This window comes from Chrysemys picta, chromosome 18 (genome assembly GCF_011386835.1).
Source record: "Chrysemys picta bellii isolate R12L10 chromosome 18, ASM1138683v2, whole genome shotgun sequence".
NCBI classification, from domain to species: Eukaryota; Metazoa; Chordata; order Testudines; family Emydidae; genus Chrysemys; species Chrysemys picta.
The window spans coordinates 21416596-21439249 of NC_088808.1; the positions used below are offsets into that span (position 1 = coordinate 21416596).

General features: G+C 39.8%; 1 protein-coding gene across 4 annotated transcripts in view; it reads right to left on the reverse strand.

Moving 5' to 3' along the window:
• Positions 1 to 22654, reverse strand: part of C5 (complement C5) — a 56992-nt gene that overhangs the window by 21115 nt on the left and 13223 nt on the right. For 3 of the 4 annotated variants that reach the window (XM_042854383.2, XM_024106279.3, XM_042854388.2), the window contains 15 exons: positions 22557 to 22647; positions 21800 to 21905; positions 18963 to 19089; positions 18489 to 18604; positions 18079 to 18279; positions 16658 to 16861; positions 15266 to 15475; positions 13486 to 13635; positions 12393 to 12522; positions 8980 to 9045; positions 7809 to 8009; positions 7480 to 7570; positions 6190 to 6266; positions 2092 to 2231; positions 428 to 649 (listed from right to left, as the gene is read on the reverse strand). In XM_042854383.2, the coding sequence (XP_042710317.2) occupies positions 428 to 649; positions 2092 to 2231; positions 6190 to 6266; positions 7480 to 7570; positions 7809 to 8009; positions 8980 to 9045; positions 12393 to 12522; positions 13486 to 13635; positions 15266 to 15475; positions 16658 to 16861; positions 18079 to 18279; positions 18489 to 18604; positions 18963 to 19089; positions 21800 to 21905; positions 22557 to 22647 (2132 nt within the window). The remainder of the gene's footprint in view (positions 1 to 427; positions 650 to 2091; positions 2232 to 6189; positions 6267 to 7479; positions 7571 to 7808; positions 8010 to 8979; positions 9046 to 12392; positions 12523 to 13485; positions 13636 to 15265; positions 15476 to 16657; positions 16862 to 18078; positions 18280 to 18488; positions 18605 to 18962; positions 19090 to 21799; positions 21906 to 22556; positions 22648 to 22654) is intronic. The other variant, XM_042854382.2, reaches the window with a different exon arrangement.

A 22654-nucleotide genomic window follows, 5' to 3' on the forward strand; every position in this document is an offset into this window, starting at 1 on the left:
TGCTAGTTGTCAACCACTGTAATCCATACATTTAAAAAAGTAAACACATAAGGGCCCAATCCTGAAGTTGCATCATGGCATAACTCTCAATGAAGTCAATGAGAGTTTTATATGTGAAAGGACTGCAGGATCAGGCAAATATTTTATGCCTTTATATACACATCAGAATAGAGATTGTTTAACAACAGCTGCTACTGATAGATTTGTTAAACAGAATGACAAGACTATTTGCAGGTGTATTATTTGTTATTTTACAGCACCCAAAAGAATGATAAGCACTTTTTAACACAAGTAAATTACATATGATCCCTGGATTTCATAAGTCATGTTCATATTCTGATTTCATATATTTATAAAATACCATCAATTTATTATGACTGAATCTATTCAAAAAGAGCAAGAGTTCTAAGGAAGGTTTTGGTCTTACCACCACACGCAACGTTTTCACTAAAACTTCACTGTTCTGTTCAGCCAACAATGTAAAGTTGATTGTATGAAGACCTAGTTCCAGAGGGAGTATTCTGAATGTAACTGATGCGACAGAATAGCCACCTAGATTCTGATATTTACAACTCTGTAACCCTTGCTGAGCACTTGCAGAGCCTTTGAACAAACAGATTCCATCTCCAACTGTTGCTTTAACACAGAACTGAAACATCAGAGAAGATTTAAAAAGATTAAAATAAATGTTACATTGAGTGTTAGATTACACTAAACAATTTTACTATTGTTAGCAATGTGTAAAAGTGATTAACTTTATTATTATTAAAAAGAACAGGAGTACTTGTGGCACCTTAGAGACTAACAAATTTATTTGAGCATAAGCTTTCGTGGGCTACAGCCCACTTCGGATGCAATTATTGTTATTATTTGCATTATAGTAGCGCACAGAAGCCCTAACCAAGGATCAGGGAGCCATAGCGCTAAGCATCGTATATACATTTGCATATACTTTTTCTCTGCAACATTTTTCTGTAAAATTTCACTGTTCTGTTTCAGTGTATTTTTCACCACTAAAATTTTGCTTTTCTATTAAATCTCCAGGCAACATTATTTATTTGCTTTCAAAAATGTGTAACCAAGAAAACCACCCTCCATTTGAAATTTCAAACTCAAATTTTGAGCAGAAACAGAAGTGTTCTATTATTTATTTTTTATTATTTATATTAGAATAGAACACAAAAGTTGCTACGTAATTTCAAAACACAGAGGAAGATGCAGTCCCTATGCCCCAAAGAGCATGCAGTTTAAAAAGACAGACAGACAAAGGGTAAGGAAAAGGGATACAACATCCAAGCAAGGAGATGAGGGTGATAACTGGGACATCCTATTAGTACAGCAGCCATCTTTAAAAAAATTATTTTGTGCACTGTACTTTTACATGAGAGGAGAAGGTGGATGCTACAGAAAGAGAAAACTTTATTATGTTGCTGAATGCTTCTGCTGCTACTACTGAACTGACCCCTTCTTTCCTGTCCTGTCCAAGATTCTTTCTACCAAACCTAACACTGTGGGCCCTCCAACATGTAGTCTGTGCCTGACCAGCGGGAGAGAAGGACTAGAATAGGGAGTGAAGCAGAAAAATGCAAAGATTAGTGCATTTCTTGATGTACAAAATTGTTTATTCTTCAGTCTTAAAGTTTTTTCCAGATTTGATCCAGAGCGCTGCCCTCTCAATTCAGGAAGCTAATATGTAGAAACTCCATCCATGATTATATTCACTAGAGTCCATTGGTAGCTGGCTTCAGAATTCAGTGCAAGTCATTTCATGTGTTTGTTCCACTTATGCCATTTTGGCTTCCCTTTTTCACCACCTTCCATTGAGAACTGGCTAGGCCACACACCAGGATATTCTACAAGCACAGCTATTGTTTCTGCCTGGGTGCAGAACTTTCAAACTGTGCCCAAATACAATGTGATGGGCGCTATAGGAATAAAATAAATTAAATTATGAAGTACAATGCTGCATTCTGTAACAATTGGAGAATCCTGACTCATGCATATTGACTGGATACTTGCAGAAACAAATCCTTTGTCAGTTCATCATAATACTGTACTACATATATAAAATTCAGAAAATCCACAAATTACCATCGTTTTGGAATTTCTGTAGTTGTAAACAGATCCTTTTAACTCAATTTGTTCTCCACGCACAACAGAATAAGGTATATGCATGCTCAGGAAAACATCTTTTAAAACCTGCACTTGGAGTGCATCAGCAACACATATACCTAGGAAGAATTAAAAATATAATAGCACAATATGATATCAGCAGAAGTACACATTTGATGCAGACTATTCTCTCATTCCAAGAAGCAGGTCCATATCACTCCTCACACCCATGTCACCTTTCTGGTTTCCTATCAAATTACAAAATCTACTATGAAATTGTCAGCTTGGGTTTTCTGAAATCATCAGGGACTCACTCCACTTTCTCTTTCTGAGTTGCTATCTGCCTAATTCCTTGTGCTCACTCCAGACCTCCTACTCTGTCTTCTTCTCAGTTCTCTCCTTCCTAGTGCTAGGATTTTCTCTTTCAGCTGTACTACCCCATCTATTACAAACTCTCTGCTCCTCCCTTTCTTCAAGCAATTAAGTCACTTCCTCTCTTGAGATCTTATTGTGGAATTTTCCTTTTCTCTTTAGCCTCCTATATGACAACTGTAAAACAGAATCGCAGCCAAGGCAGAAGTATTAACATTTTTTAAAAATTTTAACTTCTGAGAAGTACATAACAAATATTCAAACAACAAGCATATTGAAAAAAATATTAAACTACATGACATGCTTTAAAATCCGATTACTCTGATTATGGTCTTTCTTTCTGGCCACCCAAAATTAATTTCCATGATGCTTTTGCATAAAAGATTCTCACAGATTCCTAGCATCAAAAGTTGATGCTTTATTCCATTTGACAAATAGGATTAGAAGTTTTCAGATGGTGTATAAAATTGGTTCTGGTGCTTACAGTTTTACAGATAGTGGTAAAATCACGCCAGAATTACACAAAAAGTAAAGACAAAAGAAGGTAACCAAAATATGACAATTTTAATGTATGATATTTCATGAACCAACAGGGCTAAAGAATAGCACTCTCTTGCTAATACATAGTATTAGTTTCTGTTCCTGGTGTTCCAAGAGATAGCTGGCCAGCAAACAGATAGGCCAGGATACGTTCAGCATTCCAAGCCTCTAGGATCAGTTTTCCCATGATACTGATGGTCAAGGGGAAATGTTCAGCTAAATTATATATTAGTGGGGAAGGAAAAGAGAATCTTGGATCTCTCAAGACATCTAGATAGACCTATGTGTAGTGCTGAGGAGGAGCCGGTGGTCATGGTACATGTAGGTACCAGTGACATAGGGAAGGATAGGAGAGAGGTCCTGGAGGCCAAATTTAGGCTGCTAGGTAAGAGATTGAAGTCCAGGACTTCCATAGTAGCACTCTCTGAAATACTTCCAGTTCCACACACAGGCTAGTTAGACAGCCAGAACTGCAGGGTCTCAATGCGTGGATGAGACGATGGTGTAGGAAGGAGGGATTTAGAGTTATTAGGAACTGGGAAAACTTTTGGGAAAGGGGGAGCCTATACAGGAAGGATGAGCTCGACCTAAACCAAAATGGAACCAGATTGCTGGCACTTAAAATTAAAAAGGTCATACAGCAGTTTTTAAACTAAGGGCTGGTGGAAATCCGATAGGTGCGGAGGAGCACGTGGTTCAGACAGCGACATCTGTTAGGGGAGGATCTGTTGATGGAGATTCTCTATGTCCTAGTAAAGAGGAGAGGATGGAAGATGATAAAATACGAGTAGGATCTGATGAGAAACAGTCAAATGAAAAAAATCCCATTCAATTGCATCATGTAATGGCAGACAGCTAAAAAGTGACAAGTTTTTAAAGTGCTCATTTACCAATGCTAGGAGTCTAAATAATAAGATAGGTGAACTAGAGTGTCTCGTATTAAATGAGGATATTGATATAATAGGCATCACAGAAACTTGGTGGAATGAGGATAATCAATGGGACACAGTTATACCAGGGTACAAAATACATCGGAAGGACAGAACAGGGTGGGGGAGTGGTAGTATATGTGAAAGAAAGCGTAGAATCAAATGAAGTAAAAATCTTAAATGAACCGAACTGTACCCTAGAATCTCTATGGATAGTAATTCCATACTCTAATAATAAGAACATAGCAGTAGGGATATATTACCGACCACGTGACCAGGATGGTGATAGTGACTGTGAAATTCTCAGAGAGATTAGAGAGGCTATTAAAATAAAAAACTCAATAATAACAGTTGAAATCCCCCATCCCCATATTGACTGGGTACATGTCACCTCAGGATGGAATGCAGAGATAAAGTTTCTTGACACCTTAAATGATTGCTTCTTGGAGCAGCTAGTCCCAGAACCCACAAGAGGTGAGGCAATTCTTGATTTAGTCCTTAGTGGAGCACAGGATCTTGTCCAAGAGGTGAATATAGCTGGACCACTTGGTAATAGTGACCATAATATAATTAAATTTAACATCCCTGTGGTGGGGAAAACACCACAGCAGCCCAACACTGTAGCATTTAATTTCAGAAAGGGGAACTACACAAAAATGAGGAGGTAAATTAAACATAAATTAAAAGGTACAGTGCCAAAAATGAAATCCCTGCAAGCTGCGTGGAAACTTTTTAAAGACACCATAACAGAGGCTCAACCTAAATGTATACCCCAAATTAAAAAACATAGTAAGAGAACCAAAAAAGTGCCACTGTTGCTAAACAACAAAGTAAAATAAGCAGTGAGAAGCAAAAAGGCATCCTTTTAAAAGTGGAAGTTAAATCCCAGTGAGGAAAATGGAAAGGAACATAATCTCTGGCAAATGAAATGTAAAAATATAATTAGGACGGCCAAAAAGGAATTTGAAGAACAGCGAGCCAAAGACTCAAAAAGTAACAGCAAAAAAATGTTTAAGTACATCAGAAGCAAGAAGCCTGCTAAACAGCCAGTGGGGCCACTGGACGATGGAGGTGCTAAAGGAGCACTCAAGCACAATAAGGCCATTGCGGAGAAACTAAATGAATTCTTTGCATCAGTCTTCACGCATGAGGATGTGAGGGAGATTCCCAAACCTGAGCCATTCTTTTTAGGTGACAAATCTGAGGAACTGTCCCAGATTGAGGTGTCATTAGAGGGGATTTTGGAACAAACTGATAAACTAAACAGTAATAAGCCACCAGGACCAGAGGGTATTCACCCAAGAGTTCCAAAGGAACTCAAATGTGAAGTTGCAGAACTACTAACTGTAGTTTGTAACCTATCATTTAAATCAGCTTCTGTACCAAATGACTGGAAGACAGCTAATGTGATGCTAATTTTTGAAAAGGGTTCCAGAGGTGATCCCAACAATTACAGGCCGTAAGCCTGACTTCAGTACCGGTCAAACTGGTTGAAACTATAGTAAAGAACAAAATTGTCAGACACATAGATGAACATAATTTGTTGGGGAAGAGTCAACATGGTTTTTGTAACGGGAAATCATGCCTCACCAATCTACTAGAATTCTTTGAGGGGGTCAACAAGTAGGTGGACAAGGGGGATCCAGTAGATATAGTGTACTTAGATTTTCAGAAAGATAAGAGGGAAGATCCTCTCAAGGACTGGTAACTGGTTAAAAGATAAGAAACAAAGGGTAGGAACAAATGGTGAGTTTTCAGAATGGAGAGAGGTAAATAGTGGTGTCCCCCAGGGGTCTGTACTGGGACCAGTCCTGTTCAACATATTCATAAATGATCTGGGAAAAGGGGTAAAGAGTGAGGTGGCAAAATTTGCAGAGGATGTTGTGAAGGCCAAAACTGTAACAGGGTTCATAAAAGAACTAGATAAGTTCATGGAGGATCGGTCCATCAATGGCTTTTAGCCAGGATGGACAGGGATGGTGTCCCTACCCTCTGTCTGCCAGAAGCTGGGAATGGGCAACAGGGGATGGATCACTTGATGATTACCTGTTCTGTTCATTCCCTCTGGGGCACCTGGCACTGGCCACTGTTGAAACACAGGATCCTGGGCTAGATGGACCTTTGGTCTGACCCAGTATGGCCGTTCTTATGAAAGGAAAAATGTCTTGCAAAAGAAAACTAAATCCAAAAGCTCACTAATTATTTTGGTTACCCTTAGTGAGGCCCTAATGCTTACCTTTATCTGAAATGCCAACACCTTGTATTTCCCATGTAGTCAGAGAATCAGGCAGAGTCACTGAAAGGGCCTTTGATCTATATTACAAATGGTTTTTGAGAGTTAGTAAATTTTATAAATTATTATTATTACTTTGTTAATACCAACAATTGGCTCAGCACTATACAACACACAGGTAAAGACAGCCTCTGCCCAGAGGAGTTTGCAGGGTCAAAGATTCAGGTAAGCTGTACAGGAGACCTAGAGCTGTTGACTTAGAACACTGAACACATTTTTGTCTGATTAGGCTTGGTATTGGTCGGCCTTCCAGAAATCAGTGAGTTTTTAGAACTAATATGAATAAAAGGAGAGCTGGGGCCTGACACTCTAGGAATAGGTGGTCAGTTTCCTGCACAGGGACATAATGGAAAAAAATGTCAAGGGGAGTCGGGCCCAGCCCCACCAGAGATTTATCATCTACCTTCCAACTGAGACTGATCAAGTGAATATAAAAGCAAGCAAGTGGCTCAGTTGGGGAGAGGAACTGTGGAAAGGAGGGTGATGCCACTAGCTGGCACTGAATGGAGAGACATACAAGGAAAGGACTTTGGGATCCAGCAGCCTACTTTGGTCAGAGGAATAGCTTTGTGTTCATATTCCTGGAGTGGGGAGACAGGCCACTAGCCTACAGTTCTTATAGTTAAGGGCAGTATCATAATGCATATGCACAAGAGGATAGAATTTAAGTTGCACAGACTTAATTCTGGCATTTCCTAACTTTGGAGTGCTTTGTTTTGAAACACTAATATTCTCTTAACAATATTTTTAAAAATTGAATAAATATACAATTCTAAAAAATGATATAAGAATTCAGATCATGGGAGAAGGGCAGGAAAACTAAAAAAAAAATCTCTTAAAAAATATGGTCAGTCTAAAAACCCTGCAAATTCATAGCAAAGGTATTTGCCCCCTTGTGAGTCAATATTAACCCTCTCCACCGAGGGTATGTCAACACTGCAAGTGAAAGTGTAATTGTAGCACAGGCAGGCACACTTGTACTGATTTTAATCTAGCTAGCATGGGTATGCCTACCCATGCTTCAATTACACCTTCCACAAGGACTGAAGTAGGCAGCATGATCACTTCCCTCAGTCAACAGTAGGGGAGTGAATTAGGGATTCTTTCTCTGTATTGAGAAGGGCTTTCAATAAGAGATGGATATCCTAGTTCAGAAAATGGGGCACTTCAGATTCTAGGCAATAGCTGAGCTCTTGCAAGTCAGATGACATTAAATGGTTCAGAGTATAGTACCCTGGAGGAACTTGATGGACTTCCCATAACCAGCTTTCAGGGAAGTAGCTTCGAATCTCTGGCTTGTCCAATCCCAGTAGAGCCTTAAACTCTGAAAAGGAGAAACAAATAAAGCAATTCAGAGATTCCTAAGGCTTTCCACTCACAACCTCAAAAATCACTGTTTTTGACTTCTGTGATCATACAGCCTAGAATCTTTGCTTCTGTTTTTCTTGTAAAATTAAAAAAATGGGTTTTAATGTTCTTACAAGAAGGCTGTGATTATCCTAAAACAACCATATACACCCTCATAAATGTATGTATAAATTCACAGACAGTTTGAAACTTACGCATTCTTGCCAATATTAAAACTTTGTGGGTCTCACTCTCCCGTAGTTTTGTTGCAAATTTACAGCAATCCTTGAATGCGTCTATGCACTTAGGAATACTCTTAATACGCTCAACTCTCTGATCGCACGTCTCCCCGAGAGGAGATTCTTTTACTCCAGCCATACAGCACTTCCGAATCTCTCGATGCCAATATATGGATGCTGAAATAATAATAAAATATCTTACATAATCCCTTCCTTGAGATAAAATACTTTTAAATGAATGGCTGTAACTGGTCATACTGAAGTAAATTTTCAATCATGATAAAGGTGTAGCTTTCAGGAAGAAATTAAATTTGTCATTTTAAAAATCCCATGTTCAAAGTGACCTCTCCATATTATTGTGAATCAAAATTCTAAAACAAATAAGGAAAAGGATGGAAATGACATTTCAAAAGAAAAAGTCAGCCACAAAAACCATAACCATGTTTTTCTCCCTCTCAAGGCCTATGTTGCACGAATTGGTGGTCTCAGTCCAATCCTTAATGGATCGTATCCATATTAGAAATGCCAGCAGTACAACTGGCAGACTTGTGAGCACAGAAGCCAAAAATTAAAAGAACAAAAGCACTCTTCCGCCCCTACGAGTAGGTCAAGGTTGGGACAGACTGTCATGTTGTTAATTTGTATTGTGGCCATGATTCAGCAAGGAACTTAAGCAATTGCTTAAATTTTAAGAATGTGCTTAAGTCCACTGACTTCAAGTGAAGCATGTGTTTAAGTTTCAGAGTAGCAGCCGTGTTAGTCTGTATCCGCAAAAAGAAGAACAGGAGGACTTGTGGCACCTTAGAGACTAACAAATTTATTAGAGCATAAGCTTTCGTGGACTACAGCCCACTTCTTCGGATGCATATAGAGTGGAACATATATTGAGGAGATATATATACACACACAGACAGAGAGCATAAACAGGTGGGAGTTGTCTTACCACCTCTGAGAGGCCAATTAATTAAGAGAAAACAAACTTTTGATGTGTTTAAGAGCTTTTCTGAATTGGGTTCTCTGACAAAGCTGAACAATGACATTGCAATCTAGCTCTTCTTGTGCACACTCAAAATTTAAACCTTCATATTTCTCATTTCTAAAGTACAGCCTCTTTTTTTCATATATTCAAACAAAACTTTTGGAGCACCTTTGTTTTTTATTTCCTCTTCAAAGCTGGCTCTTCTTGGTCTTACAATTGCTTTACAACTTTCGTCTGTTAAAAAAAAAAACCCAAGACATGTTATAATATTTTTTCCACTAATTTTTTCCACTAACTCATCCCAGAATTAAAATAAACCAGTGAAAGTACATTATAGGATTGATCTGTGAATTTGGCAAGTTTTGTTTTGCAGAACTACTAACTGTGGTATGTAACCTATCATTTAAATCAGCTTCTATATCAGATGACTGGAGGATAGCTAATGTAATGCCAATTTTTTTAAAAAGGCTCCAGAGACAATCCCAACAATTAAAGGCCAGTAAGCCTAACTTCAGTACCGGGCAAATTGGTTGAAACTACAGTAAAGAAGAAAATTGTCAGACACATAGATGAACACAATTTGTTGGGGAAGAGTCAACATGGTTTTTGTTAAGGCAAATCATGCCTCACCAATCTACTAGAATTATTTGAAGGGGTCACCAAGCACGTGGACAAGGGGGATCCAGTGGATATAGTGTACTTAGATTTTCAGAAAGCCTTTGACAAGGTCCCTCACCAAAGGCTCTTAAACAAAGTAAGCTGTCATGGGGTAAGAGGGAAGGTCCTCTCGTGGATCAGTAACTGGTTAAAAGATAGAAAACAAAGAGTAGGAATAAATGGTCAGTTTTCAGTATGGAGAGAGGTAAATAGTGGTGTCCCTCATGGGTCTGTACCAGGACCAGTCCTGTTCAACATACAGTAACTCCTCACTTAAAGTCGTCCCGGTTAACTTTGTTTCGTTGTTAAGTTGCTGATCAATTAGAGAAAATGCTTGTTATAAGGGAGCATTGCGGAACTTTAAACATTATTTGGCAGCCGCCTGCTTTGTCCACTGCTTGCAGAAAGAGCAGCTCGTTGGAGCTAGTGGTGGGGGCTTGGAACCAGGGTGGACCAGCAGCCCCCCTATCAGCTCCCCACTCCCCTAAGTTCCCTGTGCAGCAGCTGCCCTGCAGGCTATACATTGCCCAGCAGTCCCTCGCCCCACTGCCATGTGCTGCTTCTGCCCTCTGCCTTGGAGCTGCTCCCAGGAGCCTCCAGCTTGCTGTGCAGAGGTGGGGGGGAAAAGGGGTGCTAATGTCAGGGTGTCCCTCTCCCTCCTTCCTTCCTTTCAGGGCCGGCGCTTCCATTTAGGCGACCTAGGCTATCGCCTAGGGCACCAGGATTTGGGGGAGCGGCATTTTGCCGCCCTCGGCGGCAATTTGGCGGGAGGGGGTCCTTCCACGCTCCGGGTCTTCGGCGGCAATTCTGCGGCAGGTCCTTCACTTGCTCCGGGACCTGCCGCCGAAGTGCCCTGAAGACTGGGAGCACAGAAGGACCCTCTCACCGCAGAATTGCCGACGACGACCGGGAGCCCAGAAGGACCCCCGCCTAGGGCGCCAAAAACCCTGGCGCCGCTCCTGCTTCCTTTACCCCATCTTCATAGAGAAGGGGACGGGGAGGACACATGACAGGGCTCAGGACGGAGGGAGCTTGCAGCTGCTATCTCAACTTGCTGATCTACTTAAAAGGGCAGTGTACTTAGAGTGGGCTCAGCATACTTAAAGGGGCAATGCGTGTCTCTCTCACACACACACACAGTGTATGTCTCTGTCTCTCTCTGCCATGCTGTCTCTCCTCCCTCCATTCGTGTTGCCTTGTAGAGTGCAAGGCTACATTAACAAAAATGTGTTAACCCTTGAGGGCACAGTCGAGTGCTAGTTCATCATTTAGCAGTTGGCATTCCCTGGGAAATATCCCACTCTCTTCCACCCTCTAACTTCACCACTCAACCAAGCTTCACTATCATCATTGCTGTGTACAGTACTAAATTGTTTGTTTAAAACTTATACTGTTATATATATATATATAGAGAGAGAGAGAGAGAGAGGGGATTAGGTTCCAGGGAAACTTTTTTCGCCAGAGAAAAGTCTCTCTCTCTCTCTCTCTCTATATATATATAGTCTTTTCTCTGGCGAAAAAAGTTTCCCTGGAACCTAACCCTCTCTATTTATATTAATTCCTATGGGGAAACTGGATTCACTTAACATCGTTTTGCTTAAAGTTGTATTTTTCAGGAACATAACTACAACATTAAGCGAGGAGTTACTGTATTCATCAATGATTTGGAAAAAGGGGTAAAGAGTGAGGTGGCAAAATTTGCAGATGATATAAATCTACTCAAGACAGTTAAGTCACAGGCAGACTGTGAAGAGCTACAAAAGGACCTCTCAAAACTGGGTGACTGGGCAACAAAATAGCAGATGAAGTATAATGTTGATAAATGCAAAGTAATGCACATTGGAAAACATAATCCCAATTATACATATAAAATGATGGGGTCTAAATTAGCTGCTACCACTCAAGAAAGAGATCTTGGAGTCACAGTTCTCTGAAAACATCCAATGTGCAGCAGCAGTCAAAAAAGCGAACAGAATGTTGGGAATCATTAAGAAGGGGATAGATAATAAGACAGAAAATATCACATTGCCTCTCTATAAATCCATGGTACGCCCACATCTTGAATACTGAGTGTAGATGTGGTCACCCCATCTCAAAAAAGATATACCGGAATTGGAAAAGGTACAGAAAAGAGCAACAAAAATTAGTAGGGGTATGGAACAACTTCCATATGAAGAGAGATTAATAAAACTCGGACTTTTCAGCTTGAAAAAGAGACGACTAAGGGAGGATATGATAAAGGTCTATAAAATCATGACTTGTTTGGGGAAAGTAAACAAGGAAGTGTTATTTACTCCTTCTCATAACGTAAGAACTAGGAGTCACCAAATGAAATTAATAGGCGGCAGGTTTAAAACAAACAAAAGGAAGTATTTCTTCACACAACACGCAGTCAACCTGTGGAATTCCTTGCCAGAGGATGTTGTGAAGGCCAAGACGCTAACAGGGTCCAAAAAAGAAATAGTAAGTTCATTGAGGGTATGTGTATCAATGGCTATTAGCTAGAATGGGCAGGGATGGTGTCCCTAGCCTCTGTTTGCCAGAAACTGGGAATGGGAGACAGGGGATGGATCACTTGACGATTACCTGTTCTGTTCATTCCCTCTGAAGCACTTGGCACTGTCCACTGTCAGAAGACAGGATACTGGACTAGAAGGACCATTTGTCTGGCCTGGTATGGCCATTCTTATGTTCTTGTTTATAACTTCAGTTCATTTTATAATTGCAATGAGGCACTCTAGGCCCTAGAATCTAAGGTATGTATCTTTTTACCATAATTACAATCCTTAGAGCATTTGTATTTATGAGACAATGATTCCAACATTATTCTTCCTCACTGTATAAATAAGCTCCAACATAATAATTGTGAGCTATGCTACTCGTAGAAAAACAGATTTGAACTTGCATGTTTAAAGGATAAGTACCTGCTACTTTAGAGTCATCTGCATTAGCATTGGTTAGAAATGTAAGCCCAGCTGATCGGAATACATCAACATTGTTCTGCCCTCCTCCAGCACCACATCCAAGATCACTGTTTTCCAAATCTAACATTACCTATTGAAAAAAGTAAGCCAGGAGCTCATTTCAATGTGAAATATATTATATGACTGAAGGGAGCATTATGGACCTGTGAGGATTAACAAGCCATTTAGCCAGTAAAATGATATAAGACTGACACAGAAATACATTGTATTCAGTGTTGTTATAGACATGTCAACCCCAGGATATTAGAGAGACAAGGTGGGTGAGGTAGTATCTTTTATTGGACCGACTTCTGTCGGTGAGAGAGAAAAGCTTTCAAGTTTACACAGAGTTCTTCTTCAAGTCTGGGAATCTTACTCATCTTGTATTTAACTGTGACACTCTGAGTAAGATTCCCAGATCTGAAGATGAGCTCTGTGTAAGCTTGTGTCTCTCACCAACAGAATTTGGTCCTATAAAAAAATATGACCTCACCTACCTTGTCTCACAAAAATACATTGTTATTTTTCTCTTCTTGTACTAAACTGTTGTGTAGTGCTGTTGTAAAATGTTAAACAGCAGCTACATTTCACCACCGAAGTGGCATTCTTTCAGCTGCAGGTGAAGTGAATTCTACATAAATCTGTGAAAACAGAAATCCTAGGTTATCTACTGAACAAGAACATTATATGCAACAGAAATATGAGCTCCCACATTACTACTCTAGCAGCGTGCCTTAAAAACCTGACCTGCAGGAATCACTACTAGGACTGAGGAGGGGAGTTCAGTCTCCACGCCTGTTCAATCACAGAGCTCTCCAAAAACAGAGCCAATCACTGTGGATTTTTTGATGACTGGAACTGGGCTAAGCCCCACAACTCATTTCCATAGGGCAAACAATAATTGAAAGACAACTATTTCTGATTACTACTGACCTCAGCTGGATTTGACCTAGTAACCTAGAGGTGAAAGACTGTAAATCCCATCACCAAGCCTTCTGAATGCATGCAACACAAATTTTTAAACTGCCACTATATTTTGTGACTATTACTTAACTCTTTCCATAGACCTCTTTCTTGTTCCTGTGATTCCATATATTGCCTCGTCGATAGATGACAAAGCAACAAAAGAACTGAACTGGGTTTTCATGTTAATTGATATAACCGTGCCCGGCTTATGAGAGTCTTCTTTTGATAATAACTGAACCTATAAAAGGAAAACAAATATAGGTTACTGAGACGCATGGCCAGAAAGGGTTAAGCATCCTGCAGGAATAATGACCCAAATTCAACCTTTAGAGACATGTTAGAAAAGTATCTAAATGGTAATTAGGGCCATTCCATGTCAGATAGGCTAGAACTTTGAAATGCAAACCTATATTGTTCGAAATTAGAGGTGATACTAATTGTATGTGTGTAATTATATCTTGTTAGAAGTTAACAATGTAACCAGTCTCTGTCTATGCTGTATTCTGTTAATTCAGAGCTCAAAAGGAACTCTTAACATTTAAATGAACTATAAATATAACATCACTGTATTCATCTTTCTTTTAAATGTCTAGCAAATCACCTATGAATGGTGGAAAATGGGCAACTGCCTTATGTTAATTCCTGTAGCTAATTACTGATGCTTAGGAAACAGGTCTACTTCAAAGTTTCCATGATTGCCTATTGTTCACTTAAGGACTCTGAGCTGTCAAGAGAAGGTCTGGAACTGTATAAAGGTCTCTTGGTTCCTGATTCTTTTTATCTCAGATCCGCTTGATGCTTTATGCAGAGGAAGCTTGAGTCATAACACTGAGCTCTCCAGACCCATCTGGATCACCCTGAATATAAACATTGGACTATAATCTATGGACTAATTCTGAAAGAACTCTTTGCAACTACAAAGCTCACCATCTCTACTATGAATCTGATCTCAGAACAGTACTTATGTCTGTATGCATACTGCTCTTTTAACCAATACTCACTCTCTTTCTTTTTTAATAAATTTTAGTTTAGTTAATAAGGATTGGCTCTAAGCATGTATTTGGGTAAGATCTGGAATATTCATTAACCTGGGAGGTAATGTGTCTGATCCTGCTTTGAGCAGGGGTTGGACTAGATGACCTCCTGAGGTCCCTTCCAACCCTGATATTCTATGATTCTACTGCTTCTCAGTGAGGGTGGGGTTTCTCTCACTTGTTAAAAAAATTTTTTTCAGGGGAGGGATAGCTCAGTGGTTTGAGCATTGGCCTGCTAAACCCAGGGTTGTGAGTTCAATCCTTGAGGGGGCCACTTAGGGATCTGGGGCAAAATCAGTACTTGGTCCTGCTAGTGAAGGCAGGAGGCTGGACTCGATGACCTTTCAGGGTCCCTTCCAGCTCTATGAGATAGGTATATCTCCATATATTATCCTTTGCAATTGGTAGAATTTATATGATGAATTAGATTTTCAGTAATCCTCATCATATTTGACTTGGGTGTCTGGGTGGAGGCCTAAGGCTGGGTTACTTTAAGGGAACTGTGCTGTTGGCTTCTGGGTAACCAGTAAGGTATTACAGAAGCTGTTTTGTGCTGGTTTGGTAAATCTAAGTATAGGAATATCCACTAGCTTTAGAGATCGTCTGCCCCATTTGCAGTTTGTCCAAATTGAGTAACCTCAGTGCAGCTCCCCTGGGACTTCGGTCACAGTTACTTAAAAAAATTAAGAGATCTGAAGGCTGACACTTCAATGTTTTGGGAAAACACTAGAGAATCTGTGCAGCTCTGAGAGTAGAATTTTGATGATAAAACAAACGCGCCACTTAACTCGAGAATGTTTATGGAATTTTTAATACACAGACTCATACACTCACCTGGAGGCTATTGCCACACTTCTGTTCTATATTGAGCCAAACTGAATCAGCTACTAATTCTGCAGTTTCCTCTCCAGTGACAATGTAGTAGACAAGGAGACGTGCTGAAGGAACCATTTCTTGCGTTAGCTTAAAGTTTAGATTTTCATAATCTGAGCTCATAATCCTTTCCTGAGTTCCAAAACTTACTATTTTCCCTTTGGATAATATCTATAAGATGAGGGCGGGGGGGGGGAAGAAAACAAAAAGAAAGTAACTAGTCCCAGGAAGTGTTCCTGACTCCCTAGAAAGTCACTTTGGCAAAGAGAAAGATTGTAGATAATATACTATTTGTGTATCTTAACTGGTGAACAATAACAAAAAGGAAATTTAAAAAGTTAAATTTTACTTTTAGAAATACTTTTGCCCTTTTGTATTGATTTTTTACATGAACTCAAACCACTTTGTAAACATTAATTAAGCCTCACAACTGCATGTAAAACTGGCATCTTTATCTTGAATTCAGAGCATACTAAGAATCAAGCATTTGAGATGTTTAATGTAGACTGCCTTAAATTAATGTAAAAGAGAGTTGTGTCAATTGAAATAGTATTGCTTGTTTTAATATGAACAGATTGTAATATAACTGAAAGTAGCTCTTTTTTTATACCATACGACATCCTGTAAACCCTTAGATACAATGTAATAGTGTACCTGAAAAAAATTAGGAGTCTAATATGTCAAGTATATGCTGGCACCATGGGGAAGCTTATCTTCCCCTATTCAATGGACCAAATTTAGACCAGTGCAAGGAAAAGGACATAACTCCCCATTCCCAAACAGAAGTGGATATGCACTGCAAATGCTGTCTTGATGAGTGCCCATAATCTTGCTCTAATCAACCATATACATACACACAGCGCTCCTCAGAAGATTCTTGGCGCTGGGATCATGAACAATTTCCCTACGTGAGTGTACGACTTCCAGGAGAAGTAAGCATGTGTCTTAGTGTTTGCTGAATGAGGGTCTTCAATCAGGAAACTGTCAAAAAATCAAGTCTACAAGCCCTTTGCTGCTGACCACTGCTGCATTTCTTGTCTAGTGGTACCATTCTTTGAAATGTTGGAGTTCTGCGGGACACTGACTTCACAAGGGACTTAACAGGTACTTGAGACTGCTGACAAGCAATTAACACAATGCTGATGCAAAATCAGTCTGCATTTGTCTCATTTTTACAAGTTCTCTCCATGTCAAAATTAATACAGGAGCAATGAGGGAAATGTGTGTTGCTGTCTGAGCGGAACCTGTTCTACGGCTAAATATAGTACTTTGATCTTTCTAGTGTTGTTGATCTGGCACCTTGTACTAAATTACAAAACAATGTTTTAATGTGAAAATACATCTGTTACTTACCAAATAGCTGTAGCGATGTATTTTATGAATATAGTGGCTATGTGGATACACTTTAATGCTCATATAATCCCCTACATGTAGTAGTTTATAGTTTGAAGCCCAGTCAATGTACAGATAGCTTTTGCTGAGCGATGAGTATGCTTTTGCTTCATAGTTTCCAGTTGCCTGATTTTCTTCTGATAGACTTGTATCTGCAGTTTTTAGCTAAAAATGATATAAAGTGCATAAAAAGGTTTAATACCAACAAACATTCTGATAATGTTTTGTACAATGCCTTTTATCCAGCATCTGAAAGCCCTTTGTAATTAATCAAGTAAACTTCACAATACCCCTGTGAATCAGGAATTATTAAAGTAATTTTGTAAATAGTTAAACAGAGTCCAAAAGAGGCTCATGGCCTGATTTCAAGAGAACTAAGCACTCACAGCTCTCTAGTCAGTGAAAAAGGAAGGATCAGAAGTCAGACATGCTGACTCCCAAATGCATTCTTTAATTATGAAGTTATACTTTCTCTTATTAAATAAATATTAAAATTAAAATGTAATATAATATGTATACAGGATGGATTAACTGGTTCTGATAAAATGACAGCCAACTCAAGCTTTTGTCTGAAATATAACTCTGCACATTTTGGTTTCAGACAGATGCTGAAATCCCAAAATACCATGAGACACTATTTTGTCCCTCTGTTTGAGATGGTCAATGAACAAAGGGAAATTCTATTAGAAAGCCTGCTTTGGGTAATTTCTAGGTCGAGATAAATTGGTTCATGTACATTTGGATAACCAGTATCTGAAGTTTTAGGTGTTTATATGAACTGAACCATTTGAATTAGGTGATCATCTTTAATATATAGACAAATCAATTTCAACCATTTCACATTTTCTTTTATAAAAAACTGTCAAATCCAAATAAGTAAAAAAAACCAAACCAACAGTAAAGATGTATATATGTATACATATAAGTAGAGAGGAAAAAGGTCAACAACATATTGAAAGCTACTGTCATTTTGATCAGATGCCTCCAGAATGAGAAAAAGCACTTTGAGGATTTTTATTGTTAAGCAATTCATTTGGATTTTTTTATTTTGATTTTAAAAATCTATTACAACTAATTAGGATACATACCTATATCTGTATTTGGATTTGTTTTGTTTTCATTTCCTCTTTTCTTCACTGTTGTCAACAAGGGATTAGTTTCAAAATAGTTTAATATACAAGTAACTTTCCTCTAAAGCAGTCTTATTCTGTAGTATTGAATATTTGTCACAATACCCGTGTTAGATTAGAAAATTGTCAAATTTTCTAATCTACTGGTTTCGTGTGTAAAAACTTCCCATCTGTATTGCAGACTGGCCAAAGTAAACAGTCAGAGAGTACATACTGCGCAAGAAATACAGGAGTCAGAAGAATTTAACTCACTTGAAATTCCAGTGCTTTGCTAGCAGATGGAATATTAACCACAAATAAAGCAGTTCCATCATTCACGCTTGTTTGTCTTGTCCCAGCATCTGAGCCTTCTTGTACCAACTTAGTTGAATCCATTTGCTCATCAAATACATTTGCACTGAGAATTACAGGGAGGTTCCCCACAGGCTGGTCCAATGTATCCTTTACCTGAACCTGATCATTAGAACAGAGAAACTTTGCAATAAAAATCCTATATAATTATTCTTTAAATGTGAGCATGAGCAGGAGTACCTTGGCAGAAACAGTCTGTCCACCTGTCACAGTAATTCAAGAGAGTAAATGGGCAGGCAGATCTCAAGTAACATGCATTAAAAAAACATTATATGTTATAGCATACAACCATATTGCTTATGTTAACTAACCTTGATGAAGAATGGAAGACCAGGCTTCACAAATAGAGGCGTAGCAACCAAGTTCAATTTGTAGGGAGATAGCGCATATCTGACTCCAGCAAATTCACTTTCTTCGCTAAGTCCACCTAACAAAAAATATTTTTCTTTTGAGAAGTGTCTTCCAGGGATCCCATTTTCTCCCTCAAAAGTCCTATTTCATGGCAACCCATGCCATTTGTTATTCTCAGGCCTGAGGAGTCTTTACACTCAAGGATCAAACTTTTATCAATATGAAATTAAATGAATAAAAACCTTAAAAGCTTTTAAAAAAATATGTAAAATTGTGCTAGTGATGTTAAGTCATGCTTCTCATATCCTTTTGGTAAAGGAGATTTCTGAACACAAAAGAAGATCTTGGGCCAGGAACCATGCCTAAACTTTGTATTTTATTCAGATTTTCACATAAGTATGTTCAAATGAGGGACTAAAAAACCAAAACCCTACCTGTAGATTCCAACACTGTTACAGCAATATACAGGTATGACCCATCTAACTCTTCTAGGCTTTGGTAGTCTATTTCCTTAACTGCATTTTTACTGTCAAAATCGACCTCTGCAACTCCATCAACTATCTGGTAATAAAACAAAAATAAAGATAAACAAATTATGCTGCTGTGCATAGTTTAAAAATAATCTCCAAAGACATGGTTTACAGCATCTGTCTCAGATGTGGACATGCACAAAATCTATATACAGCAGAGACCAAGGATAAGAAATTCTAACAAAGGAGAACAGAGTTGCTCCCCTGAAAATTAACCAAGCGATAGCAGATGTTCCAAGTTGTGTCCTTGAAGCCAGCAAGAACTAAGAGCATTACATATCCAAGCAATCTTCTCTGAGATCCTTCCTGTCCCATGAGCAAAGGAAGAAAGAAGGCAGATGATTCTGGAAGTGCACCAAGAGCTAAGTAAGTGGAGGGCTTTGGTTTTGTGGAACACTGGTCCACCTTCTATAAGGAGAGGGGGCTGTATAGTTTGGATAGCCTCCACCTCAATAGAAGGAAGACCAATCTTCTCAGTGATAGGCTGGCTGGAATAGTCAGGAGGAGATTAAATTAATAACAAAAGGGAAAGGTAAGACATGAGCACTCAGCACAAAATCAAGATATTGAGAACAAAATTAATCAAGGAACCAAAGGACATCAAGAGAAGAATTTTTTGAATTGCCTATACACCAATGACAGGAGCCTGGGAACAAACAAGAGGAATTGGAATTGCTCATTTATAAGCATAAATTTAATCTAGTTGGTATTACTGAAACCTGGTGAGATGATTTGCATGACTGGAATGCTAAAATCAACGGTTATAACCTATTTAGGATCAAGTGGGCAAAAGGGGAGGGAAAGTGGCACTCTAGGCCCAGGCCACTGTGGGAAACTGCAGACCCTCCACCTTCCCTGGGCAGGGGACCGGGGTGCCCAAGAGCAGCCCCCAGCACATGTACCCAACCCCCGGGTCATGCCACCCAGGGCAGGTGGAGGGTCCGGGGCTCCCCACAGCAGCCTGGGCTCCCTGGGCGGCTTTTACTATGGTCTGTCTCTGGCTTTCAGCCTGGACAGGGGGAGGGGCCTCAGGGGAAAGAGGAGGAGCAGAGGGCGGGGTCCAGTGGTGAGGGGAGGCTAAGGCCCACCTCAGTCCCCACTTCGGAAAAGCTGGTGCCACTACCAGGGGCTGCACTTTGTGCACCGTCACAAAGGGCAGCCATTGCTGCCATCACTGCGCTGTGCCTGCCCAAGGCTACTATGTCCATGTTAAAAAGAGGGAAGGCATGTCCCTCCCATTTTTAAAAGGCGGGGGCATGGCCCCTTGCCTTCCCTCCCTCAGTTCCGGAGCCCCTGTCTCGAGTAGGAATAGAGAAGTTATTTTACCTCTGTATTTGGCACTGGTGAGACAATTATGGAATACTGTGTCCAGTTCTGTTGCCCACAATTCAAGAAGGAAGTTAATAAATTGGAGATGGTTCAGAAAAGAGTGATGAGAATGATTAAAAGATTAGAAAACATGACTCAAATTGCGCAGTGTATTTAGCTTAACAAAGAGAAGTCTCCGCCTCCCAGAGTCCTGACTTGATTACAGTAGGGCTCTTCAATCTAGCAGATAAAGGTAGAACATAATCCAATGGCTGGAAGTCAAATCTAGACAAATCTAGATTGGATGCAAGATGTAAATTTTTAACAGTGAGAGTATTTAATCATTGGAAAAAACTTACCCAAAGGTCATGGTGGATTCTCCATCACCAATATTTATTAAATCATGACTGAATGTTTTTCTAAAATATCTGTTCTAGAAATTATTTTGGGGAAGTTCTATGGCCTCTGTTTCACAGGAGGTCAAACTAGATGATCTTGGCCTTGGAATCTATGAATCTATGCAGAGGGAGCATCATCATTCACTCAAGGGAGAGACTGATTTGTTTCACAACTGAATGACTGAACCAAAAAGCTAGACTAACCTGAGAGGAGAATGGCTAAATTTGGAGTTGTCTAGGTCTTGTTAAAAGATTAATATTATTACAATTAATTCTGTATTGTATTTCCTTCATTTGCTTTTCAATCTTCAGTGTAAATATTATTTCATGGAAAGTTATAGTCACACATTATTTACTTAAATGGCCAATTGAGCCAAACTGAAACTGCTTTCTGTCTGTCTGAGACATCATCTGTTAAGTTTCAGTCCAAGGTGAAGTTTTATGCCTCTGATAACAGGGGTGTTAATGGATGTTAGGGATGTAGATAGGGTTTAAAAATAGTAACCATTTAACCTATTAAAATTCTATTGGTTAAACGGTTAACCATTAAGGAGTTCACATAGGTGGGGAACTAGGGGAAGGAGGGTGCTGCAGCATCTCGTTTTATGCGGGGCTCCGCTGCTGCCTGCGCCCGGCATCCCGGCCCAGATCTCTGCTGCCTCCCCGTGCCTGGGGTCCTGGTCCCGCCAGCCGCCTCCCAGAGTCCTGGCTGCCAGCCTGGCCCAGGTCTCTGCTGCCTCCCCACGCCCGGAGTCCCGGCCACTGGACCACACCCAGAGGCCTGGCTGCTGGGACCCCAGATGTGGGGGGCAGCGGAGTTTAATTGTTAGCCAAAACCGATAACAATGTGCTTATTGGTTAACCAGTTAAACTTTTACATCCCTAATGGATGTGTTGACTTTAAATAACTGAGAGTGCAAACCATTGCATTGGCTTGCAGAGGCCTACTTCAACTCCCACTCAATTCCATGGAAAGACTTCAATGGAAGCTGTATCAGGCCTGAACTCAATAAAAATGGCTTAGCTTTTTCTTACCTCAGTTACGCGCATTGCTCTTTTCATCATCCTTTTTTCAGTTCCTTCAATTATTCCAAAACGCATATAAACATCTGCCCTGGCGACCTGCTTGTTATAAAAATACCTTGCGAACAATAAAAATACTCCTTTAAAGTTGTTATTGCAATGGACGCAGAAAAGTTGAACATAAAATATCATATGCACTTATTTTTAATAAGCAGTCAGGCTCTGAACAACAGGTGGCATGGGAAAGAGATGGTCTTGTATGTATCTCTGTCAAACCGTTCTGACCAACATACAAACCACCGTTGATAAGTATTGAAGGAAAGTGCAGCCATTCCTCTTCCACTTCAGTGATATGACTTTTTGAGGAGAAGGTAGTCAAAGGGAAAAAGATGGGAGGACCTTTCAGGTACATCTAGCCTACCGCTGGGGCCAAACCTCTCAGCCTGGGTATACAGACATGCTCTAGCTCTGCTCAAGCTAGTGAACTAAAAATAGCAGTGTGGACACTGCAGCATGGGCTTGCCGAATTAATATTGATCCAGCAGGTCAGGCAGGCTTGTACTCAGGTGGCTAGCCCCTGCTGCAACATTCATGCTGCTATTTTTAGTGCACTAGATTGAACAGAGGTAGCACATTATCTACCCAGACTGGGCGGCATGCTCCCTGCTGAAGTGTAGACATACCCTTAGAGACTGGGGGATTCCTTCCACTGAAGTGAAGAAAAGACAAAAAAAAAAAAAAAAAGAAAATCGAGACCAAATCTCCTTACCTAGCTTTAATAGTAATCCTGAATCTCTCAAATTTGTCAGAACTAATTATGTTCTTTTCTGGTTCTATGGAGATGAAAAAGCTTGGCATTGCTGAAAA